General features: G+C 41.6%; 1 protein-coding gene across 1 annotated transcript in view; it reads right to left on the bottom strand.

Annotated features, from left to right (window-relative positions):
• Window positions 1-2,136: 2,136 nt before the first annotated feature.
• UTP20 (UTP20 small subunit processome component) overlaps window positions 2,137-10,804 on the bottom strand; it is a 108,729-nt gene continuing 100,061 nt past the window's right edge. Inside the window, exons 57-62 of the mRNA XM_008004396.3 lie at window positions 9,181-9,368; window positions 7,535-7,606; window positions 5,417-5,689; window positions 5,061-5,187; window positions 3,001-3,146; window positions 2,137-2,764 (exon numbers count right to left, since the gene is read on the bottom strand). Of these exons, the coding sequence (XP_008002587.3) occupies window positions 2,609-2,764; window positions 3,001-3,146; window positions 5,061-5,187; window positions 5,417-5,689; window positions 7,535-7,606; window positions 9,181-9,368 (962 nt within the window). The 3' untranslated portion in view covers window positions 2,137-2,608. The remainder of the gene's footprint in view (window positions 2,765-3,000; window positions 3,147-5,060; window positions 5,188-5,416; window positions 5,690-7,534; window positions 7,607-9,180; window positions 9,369-10,804) is intronic.

The raw sequence follows: 10,804 nt of genomic DNA, 5'->3' as shown, positions 1-10,804 counted from the left end.
CTGGGACTACAGGTGTTGTGCCCCCACGCCCAGCTAATTTTTGTATTTTTAGTAGAGATGGAGTTTCGTTGGCCAGCCTGGTCTTGAACTCCTTACCTCAAGTGATCCACCTGCCTTGGCCTCCCAAAGTGCTGGGATTACAGGTGTGAGCCACCGTGCCCAGTTCAAAGCATGGACTTTGAATCTTGATTGTACCACCTACATCCTGTATCACCCTTAGGCAAGTTGTTTACTCTGAGTCTCAGTTTCTTCATCTGTAAAATAGGAACCAATTGTAGGAATCTCTCAGGAATACTAGGATTAAACAAAATGTATCCAAAGTGCCTGGCACATAGGGTGGATTTTCCACTCCATATGTCCCCAAGTATGTGGGGCACTAAAGAATATTTCTTCCACACCAAGTATAGAGTGAGGCAAAAGATGCTATACGGTTGAACCACAGAAACAACTTTAGCCACCTCTAAATAAGCGTGGCTTATTACCATTTTAGTTTTAAATAGTAAACCTTAAAAGTAAAGTTTCAAAGAAACCACTTGTTTTCTTTGTACTAATAACTTAGTACAAACGTGGTTTTGGCTGAACATTAGAAAATATTTTTATCAGGAAATATTTTATGTACAGAAAGTAATGTAATGAAGCATTATAAACTTGGAAATCTGGCACCAAATGTAAGACATTGAACATTATGAGGACAGTTTAAGTCCCCCAACCCCACCGTGTGCTTCTCCCTTGATTCTTTTCCTTCGCACAAGTACCCTCTATCCTGCAACTTTGAAATCGTTAATTTTTTTCTACAGATTTATCATATATGTACACACAATTTTATTACAGTGGTATTCAACTATTTTTCTTTTCCCCCCCAACATTGTTTCTAGAATATCATCTTTATTGATATATATGTAATTAGCTGATTTATGCTACTGTATTTCAGTATATGAATATACCATTTTATTTATTCTCTTGTGGAAGGACATTTGGATTGCTTCTAGTTCTTGACTTTTAGCAATGGTTCATGAACATTCTTCATATCCATGGTTCATGGTTTCTCTAGGAGTGGAACTCGGGATCAGGGAGTATAACCGTCTTCAGGTTTACAAGATAATGTCAAACTGCTTTCCCAAGTGGTTTATAAGATTTCCTATGGCTCCACCATGCTTGCCAGCACTTAGTATTGTCAGCTTTATCATTCTGATGGTTTCAAAATGGAATCTCATTCTGGTGATAATTGGCATTTTCCTAATTACTGATGAGGCTGAATACAGGAGTGACTCAAACAATTTAACAACTAGCCATAGCTAGTACAGTAGGACTCCGACTAGTCCAGGTATTCTTTAACTTCTGGTGTGAGAAGGTATGTAATCTAACGACTTCATGTAGCCAGGGTAGCACTTGGGGGTCTCAATATTATGACTACTTACCAAGCAGTCCATAATACTTAAAAAAAAAATGGCACAGCCATATCAGCTAACAGTGTTTAAGGACCATTTAAGTTTCTCCTTTTGTGCAATGCTCATTTCTCTCTTTTGCCACTTTTTCCACTAGATTGTCTGTGTGGATTCATCAATATTCATTGTGTGTCCTGGTACTACTAATTGTTTAACAGTATGTGTTGTGTGCCATGTCCCAGTTTGTGTCTTTTCCTAAGTAGAAGTTCTTAATGAAGTAGGATTTACTACACATTCTCTCTATAGATAGTTTTTGTGTCTTACTTTTGATATCCAAAAGGGCAAGCCCCTCATCCTGTTCTACTTTTGTAAGAGTGTCATGGTTATTCTCGACTTAATATCTTCCATATAATTTTTAGAATCAGCTTGTTGGGTTAACGTGAAGAACTCTTGGGATTTTGCTTAGATACACACTTAACCAAAGGGATCAACTTGGGAAAAAGTAGCATTTTATGGTCCTGAATCTTCCTAGCCATGAACATGGTTATGGTTCTCTATTTATGCAGATCTTTCTTACTGCCTTTTCCTAAAATTTTAGAATGTACTATATAGCAGTATTTGCAAATCTTTTGTCTGATTATTGCTAACTTCTACATTTTTTCTTGCTATTTAAAAATTTATCTTTTTATTTACAAATTATATTTTAAACTCTTTGGTGTCACATGCTTTTTAGACAGTGAAGACCCAGTAGTAGTATAAAGTGTTTTATTTATTTAAAAAATATGAGCATGATTACATTAAACTATATGTTATACAACCTATCCAAAGTTTAACTTAAATTAAAACCTGGTTGGGCACGGTGGCTCACACCTGTAATCCCAGCACTTTGGGAGGCTGAGGCAGGTGGATCAGTTGAGCCCAGGTGTTCAAGACTAGCCTGGCCAACATGGTGAAATCCTGTTTCTACAAAAATACAAAAAATTTGCCGGGCAAGGTGGTGTGTGCCTGAGGGGAACAGCTACTTGGGAAGCTGAGGTGACAGGATCACTTGAACCCAGGTGGAGGCTGGGGTGAGCTGTGATCTCATCACTGCACTCCACCCTGGGTGACAGAGTGAGACTTTGTCTTGAAAAAAAAAAAAAAGAACCCCCCACCAGCCTGCTGTAATTTCAGACTAGAATAATATTCCAGAAAGTTAATGCTTGTATCAGCACGGGGAGACATTACTCCACCATTGCTAAATCTTTCAGGCTGTGACTTTTTTGTCTCTTGGCCTTATAGCCTGGACGCAGGAACTCTATCTTTCTCTTCTTTGCTTCACTTTTATTTTTGTGTTTCTTCATTTTTTTCTTGGCAGCAATATCAGGATTAGTTACAAACTGGAAAAGAGAATGGAAATGTTATATTACTTTTAAAGTAATGTTAAACCAATAAGAATCAAATACAGAAATAAATGTAAAAAACACATGCTCATTAAAGAAAATCTGAAGCCCCAGCTATAAATTTTCCCCAACCACTCAAACCCTTGATCCTCCCTGAGTGTGTGACACAAACATGCACACTTAGTAGTTATCAAGTCCAGTGAACATGCCATATTTTCAAAGAGCAAACTTACCTCCAGGGCCTTCCTCTTTTTCCGGAGTGCCCTTTTCTCATTAGCCTGTTTCTGTACAGAGGCAAAGGCTAATGAGAAGCTCTCAAGCCCAACCAGCTTTTTGAGTAATTCTATGATTTCCTGGGATAGATTCTTCAGCAAAGGATCTAATCACACACAAAGAGTAATGATCAGAGTAAAGACAGGTAGGAAAGGACACATTTGAACATCAACAGAATCAACAAAATCAAACAAAATCAACAATATGTACAACATTTATATCCAGCTATTGATCTGGCAAGAAACCAAATAAAACAACAAAAATAATTTAAACTCTTGCAGCATTATCACCATTACTTCAACATTAAACACTGATATAAAACTAGCCTCTATGTTCCTGGGATGGGGAAACCAGCAATGCTAGACACAGCACTCCAGCCACCACCTCACCCAGGATGCAACAAGAAATCAGAGAACACAAGGCCCACTTCCCAGCGGAAACCTGGCCCTGAAGACATTAAAGTAACTTGGGACCTTGACAGAAACGTTTTGAATTACCTCTGTTTACCTGCTGAGCTCTTGCAGATAGGGGGAAAAGTAAGAGACTCCCTCTCTAATCCATGATGGATCACAGAGGCCTAGCTCTGCCCACAGTAACCTTTTTTTGGGGGGTGCGGGGGATGTCAAAGCCTCCTTTGTGTAGTTGACAAAAAAGCTGTATCTCCCACCCTTCTCTGCCACTCACCCCCAATTTCAGTTTCACAGGAGTTCAGGACATCTGTTCTAGATCACAAGCTTCTTGAAAACTTTCCTGCTGTTGAATCCCTAGTGCCTGGCAGATATTAGGTGCTCATTAAATGTTGGCTGACTTGAACCAAAGCACACCTGAACCTGATTTTGTCAGCAGCCTCAACCTTTACCATTGCTTTTTCCTTTCGAAGAGTGAGGAAACTTTCTCTCAAGGTTGTAGGACTATAACAGCTCTTGCTTTGACATTTGCTTCATTTGTTTTATTTTTAAACTCTGAACATTCACTTTACCTCCTCTCCTTCCAGCTCCAATTCCCTCTTTACCTGTTATTACCAACAATTACAATAAGTGAGGGAAATGTATCAGGCAAGGAAAAAGAAGAAATGTTAAAATGATATTTTAAAACTATTTCATATAAAAATGATAATACTTATATTTTTGCCTTATAATTTTTTTTTTTTTTTTTTTGAAACAGTGTCTCACTCTGTTGCCCAGGCAGGAGTGCAGTGGTGTAATCACGGCTCACTGAAGCCTTGACCTCACAGCCTCAAGAGATCCTCCCACCTCAGCCTCCTGAGTAGCTGCAATTACAGGTGCACACCACCATACCCAGCTAATTTTTGTATCTATTGTAGAGATGGGGTTTTGCCATGTTGCCCAGGCTGGTCTTGAACTTCTGGGCTCAATTGATCCTCCCACCTTGGCTTCCCAAAGTGCGGGATTACAGGTGTGAGCCACTACGCCTAGCCCACAATTTTTAAGATGAGAATGTAATGACATTTTATTGTTTATTATTATTCATTGTGCTATGAGGTTTAAAACCACCCTGAACCTTAGTTTTCTTTGACTATTTAATCTATGTTAAGGATAAAGCATCATCTTTTATGTGAGAAACATTCTTTCTGGGACAGCAGAAAGCATACAGAAGAGGGCAATCAAATATAATACAAATATGCCTATTTGTTAATTATCTTGATATCTCATAAGTTTTCTTTTTAAAAGTAAACTTTGGCTGGGTATGGTAGCTCAATTCTGTAGTCTCAACACTTTGGGAGGCTGAGGTTGGAAGACTGCTTGGGGCCAGGAGTTTGAGACCAAGACCAGCCTGGCATAACACAGTGAGACCACTATTCATCTCTCTCTCTTTTTTTAAAATTTATGTGTGTATACATAAAAATATAAACATATACAAGTATATATATATTTTTAAAAATATATAAAAATAAAAATAAATCTCTGGCAGGGAGGGAGGACAGAAAGGAAGAAGGAAACATTCAGGAGAGAAGTCAGAAATCCTGCAAAAGGCAGGAGAACAGATGAGACAGGGTTACCTTGCTCTGAATAGGTGCTGTTCAGTTCTCGAAACAAAGGAGCTATGATCATTGGGAGATACGGCTTTACCTTGTCTATCCCAAGATCCATTGCTACAGCGCCGAGGAACTTAAAGATGCATGTTCTCTGAAAATACAGATAATTTTTTTCATTTGAAATATTTATCTTTAGCACTCAATCATAGACACAGCATTAATTTAGAAAACAGGGCTCAGTCTATTTTGGGACGGATGCTATTGCTGCAGTTTAGGGTTCAAAGGTAAAGTTTCTAGGGACTTAGGAGGATCACTGATACCGTTAAAATACTTTTTAAAGAGAAATGACTACTCTCAGTCATTCTGTGCATTCATCGCACCTTTAAGGGGTTTCTCGGCGAATAAGCAGCTTCCAGTTTTGCGATCCGGGACAGCTTCTGGATCAACCACAGCAGCGTGGCCGGCCTGCCAAGTTCTTCCTTCACCTCTTCCTTCTCTTCTCCGTCAGACTCTGCCTTCTCATCTGCACAGGACACGCCATCTCCTAAAGCTGCTTGTTCTTCCAGGTCTCCTTTTATCTTACTTTGCTTATCCTCACAATAAGGTTCCAGTAAATACAAGACTTTGGCTACGAACAACAAATTCTTAACAACCTTTAAAAAAAAAACGGGGTGAGGGAAGAAATTGGACATTGATTTTGAAATAAATAAGGCTTAGTAGAGCATAAGCTAAAATAGGTATTCTACAATTAGAAAACAAAAACAATCTAGGTATTACAACTATTTAACAACTATTAAATGATGATGCCTCCATTTTTAGATCGTGCCCTTCTTTTTTTTTTGTCTTTTTTAAAAGACAGAGTCTTACTTTGTCACCCAGGCTGAGGGCAGTGGCGCAATCTCTGCTCACTGTGACCTCCCCCTCCCAGGTTTAAGTGATTCTCGTGCCTCAGCCTCCCAAGTAGCTGGGATTACAGGCATGCGCCACCATGTACAGCTAATTTTTGTATTTTTAGTAGAGATGGGGTTTTGCCATGTTGGCCAGGCTGGTCTCAAACTCCTGACCTTAGGTGATCCGCCCGCCTCGGGCTCCCAAACTGCTGGGATTACAGGTGTGAGCCACTGCACCAGGCCTAGATCATAATCTTAAGTTCTCCCTCATAGGGCATCCAAACCTATTTCCATGTAACTCTGATCTATGTGGACTAGTTCTACCCTTTAAAGTCACAAAGAATAAGTAAACAATGTCCTTCCAGGCCCTCCATTTACATTTTTTGTTTTGTTTTGTTTTTTGGGTATTTTTTGAGAAAGAGTCTCACTTTGTCACCCAGGCTGGAGTGCAGTGGTGCGATCTCGGCTCAATGAAACCTCTGCCTCTGGGTTCAAGCGATTTTCATGCCTCAGCCACCCCAGCAACCGGGACTACAGGCCACCACGCTCAGCTCATTTTTGTATTTTTAGTAGAGACAGGGTTTTGCTATGTTGGCCAGGCTGGTCTTGAACTCCTGGCCTCAAGAGATCTGTTCATCTCGGCCCCCCAAAGTGCTAATGTTACAGGTGTAAGTCACCACGCCAGCCCCATTTTACATTTTTAATAACAGCTTTCACCTCTACCTCCATTAAATTCCTTCAGCCATTCTACGTGGAAATAACTATTTCTCTCTCTCTCTCTCTCTCTCTTTTTTTTGATACAGAGTCTAGCTCTGTTGCCAGGCTGAAGTGCAGTGTGGAGATTTCAGCTTACTGCAACCTCTGCCTCCCCAGTTCAAGAGATTCTCCTGCCTCAGCCTCCCGTGTAGCTGGGACTACAGGCACGTGTCACCATGCCCAACTAATTTTTGTCTTTTTAGTAGAGATGAGGTTTCACCATGTTGGCCAAGATGGTCTTGAACTCCCAGCCTCAAGTGATCCACTTGCCTCGGCCTCCCAAAGTGCTGGGATTACAGGCATGAGTCACCGCACCCAGACCCCTATTTGGGAATCTTAAATGGAGCAAAGAGTAATCCCAACACAGACCCAGAGTTGACAAGACATATGTGTATTTGAACATATATATGAGTGTATGTCTGTATTTCATCTAATCCCCCAAGCATTAAGATAGGTTCAAAACAAAACAAAATAACAAATGTAAGCCTATTCCTAGACTGTTGATAGAATAGGCCCCTTCTTTCTTTTTGAGACAGAGTCTTGCTCTGTCACCTAGGCTGGAGTGCAGTGGCGTGATGTCGGCTCACTGCAACCTCTGCCTCCCACATTCAAGCAATTCTCCCTGCCTCAGCCTCCCAAGTAGCTGGGATTACAGGCACCTGCCACCATGCCTGGCTAATTTTTTTGTATTTTTAGTAGAGATGGGGTTTCGCCATGTTGGCCAGGCTCATCTCGAACTCCCGACCTCAGGTGATCTGGCTGCCCCGACCTCCCAAAGTGCTGGGATTACAGGTGTGAGCCACGGTGCCCAGCCAGCCCCTTCTTTTAAACTAGGAGAACTACAATTCTTACCTGTTCTCCTAGAGACTGATCCAAGAATTTGGAATGCAATTGATGGCAAGAGGCGAGAGAGATACTGTTCATCTGTGAAAAGAAAATGGACATTGGTAGACAAGATAGACATAGGACATTTCTGATTGTTTTTAAAAAACTAAACATAATAACTGTAATACAACTAACGTACTGGATTTTGCTCTGAATGACCACCTGTACAGATTTGGAGAGGAAAGATTCATGACCAGAAATTGTGTAACTGCTCCCTTCTGCCTGCCCTAAGCATTTCATCCTAAATAAATGGGATAGTTTCACATTCTGGGGAGAAACAGGTAATAATCCTCTACCTTTTTTTTTTTTTTTTTTTTAAGAGTCTCACTCTGTGGCCTGGGCTGGACTACAGTGGAGTGATCTTGACTCACTGCAACCTCTGTCTCCTGGGTACAAGCACTCCTCCTGCCTTAGCCTCCCAAGCAGCTGGGATTACAGGGGTCTACCACCACACTTGGCTAATTTTTTGTATTTTTAGTAGAGATGGGGTTTCGCCATGTTGGCCAGGCTGGTCTCGAACTCCTGACCTCAGGTGATCCACCCACCTCGGCCTCCCAAAGTGCTGGGATTACAGATGTGAGCCACTGCGCCTGGCCAATCCTCTACATTACTAGTAGAGCACTTTGCAACAGTCCAATATTTTTTTCTTCCTCTTTTCTTCCCTTCTACCCTCCACTCATTCAGTATTTATAGGGTTCCACTATGAGTGAGAAATTGTGCTAGGACCTAGGAAACCAGAGACACATATATCATGGCCCCTAACATTTTCTTTTCTTTCTTTTTTTGAGATAGGATCTCGGTCTTGCCCAGGCTGGAGTGCAGTGGCATGATCACAGCCCACTGTAACCTTGACCTCCCCAGGCTCAGGTGATCCCCGTGTCAGCCTCCCAAGTAGCTAGGACTACAGGCGTACACCACCATGCCCAGCTAATTTTTGTATTTTTTGTAGTGATAGGTTTTCGCCATGTTGCCCAGGCTAGTCTCAAACTCCTGAGCTCAAGTGATCTGCTCACCTCAGCCTCCCAAAGTGCTGGGATGACAAATGTGAGTCACCATGCCTGGCTTGGCCCCTGACATTTTCATGAACGTGATCTCATTTACATCATCAACAAGGTTATTAGGAGGCAAGACACAGTATTAATCTTATTTTCCAGTGCTGATAAAGAACTTAAACATTAGCCGGGCGTGGTGGCACGCGCTTGTAATCCCAGGTACTCGGGAGGCTGAGGCAGAAGAATCCCTTGAATTCAGGAGGCGGAGGTTGCAGTGATCCGAGATCACACCACTGCATTCCAGCCTGGGTGACAGAGCAAGACTCCATCTCACAAAAGAAAAAAAAAAAAAAAAAAAAACTAAACATATAATGGAAGATGGGCATGCTAAATAAGCAAATTAAAAGTCTAACTACACTAATGGTCTAAAAATTATCTTTGAAAAAACCCTGGCCTTGAGAGTGACCCCTCTCCAGTGACTAATATTCCTATTGATTCACCTGTACAACAAATTGTTGGTTGGAAGAGTTTCTCCCAAGGGCTGGCCCAAAGATAGTTACATGAACCAGAAGGAACATCTTACAGTCACGAAGGAAGGAAAAGGTTTGAGAGAAACCTTACCTTTTGGTCAAGGTCACTGGCTAGGAACTTGATTGCTACGGGTTCTGGGAGGTTTCTTTTAGTCTTTTTGTTATTCCACTTTTGAATAAGCTCCTCTGGCTGGCAAGAGGCAAAGAGTAATCCAAAAATCTGGGCTGCTGTGAGCCACACCCAGTTGTGTGGATGTCTCAGGTGAGAGTGCACATGACCTAAGGGAACCAAAAAGCATTCGCAAATGTCAAATGGCCTTCCTGATTGTTTAGAGGTAAATATGACGAAGTGAAGCATTTACAGAGTATTATGTGTTTGGACTGGGGAACCAAATATGAACAAAATAGGTCAGTGGCTGGGAAGTGGGGGCAGGAGATGAAAAGAGATTGGTTAATGTGTACAAAAATAGAATTAGATAGAAGGAATAAGTTTCGTGTTAGACAGCATAGTAGGGTGACTACGGTTAACACTGATGTATTGCACATTTCAAAATAGCTGGAAGATTTGAAATGTTCCCAACACAAAAAGATAATAAGTTCAAGGGGAAGGATATTCTCGTTACCCCAGTTGGATCACTGGACATTGTATGCATGTATCAAAATATCATAGATACCCCATAAGTAGGTATAATTATTATTATTATTTTTTTTTTTTTTTTTGAGACGGGGTCTCGCTCTGCCGCCTGGGCTGGAGTGCAGTGGCCAGATCTCAGCTCACTGCAAGCTCCGCCTCCCGGGTTTACACCATTCTCCTGCCTCAGCCTCCCGAGTAGCTGGGACTACAGGCGCCCGCCACCTCGCCCGGCTATTTTTTTTGTTTTTAGTAGAGACGGGGTTTCACTGTGTTAGCCAGGATGGTCTCGATCTCCTGACCTCGTGATCCACCCGTCTTGGCCTCCCAAAGTGCTGGGATTACAGGCTTGAGCCACCGCGCCCGGCCATAAGTAGGTATAATTATGCATCAATTTAGAAAAAGACAAATAGTCCTTGCTTCCCAAAAGCCCACAGAAGCTAGAGAGAAGTGAGGTGGGAGAGGCACTGGAAACGACTAGAAAACCAACTCCTAGAGTGGTTAAATGACTCTACTGGGGTACAAACAGACCAGTTTCATAAGAACTAGTTTCAGATTCAAGGTGACATTAACAGTTACATTTTCTTGTTTTTTTTTTTTTATTTTTCTGAGACAGGGTTTTGTTCCCATCGCCCAGGCTGGAGTGCAGTGGTATACTCTTGGCTCACTACAACCTCTGCCTCCTGGGTTCAAGCAATGCCCCTGCCTCAGCCTCCTGAGTAACTGTTACTCAGGCACTCACCACCACACCCAGCTAATTTTTGTATTTTTAGTAGAGACAGGGTTTCATCATGTTGGCCAGGCTGGTATTAAATTCCTTAAGCGATCCACCTGCCTCAGCCTTCCAAAGGGCTGGGATTACAGGTGTGAGCCACCGTACCTGGCCAACAGTTACATTTTCTAAAGTAATATAAGTATGTATATAGGTATAGGCTTGTTGCTAATCAGTAGAATTGGTGGCTCCAAGTAGCTGCCTGTAAAGCTATCATCTACTTACTGAAGGTTTTCTATATGCCAGGGACAGGGCTAATTGTGTTACACGTATTATCTCATTTAGACATGTGCTACATATATTATCTCATAA

Source organism: Chlorocebus sabaeus, chromosome 11 (genome assembly GCF_047675955.1).
Source record: "Chlorocebus sabaeus isolate Y175 chromosome 11, mChlSab1.0.hap1, whole genome shotgun sequence".
Taxonomy (NCBI): domain Eukaryota; kingdom Metazoa; phylum Chordata; class Mammalia; order Primates; family Cercopithecidae; genus Chlorocebus; species Chlorocebus sabaeus.
The sequence above is the reverse complement of the archived record's forward strand: the minus strand, read 5'-3'. Positions and strand labels throughout refer to the sequence as shown.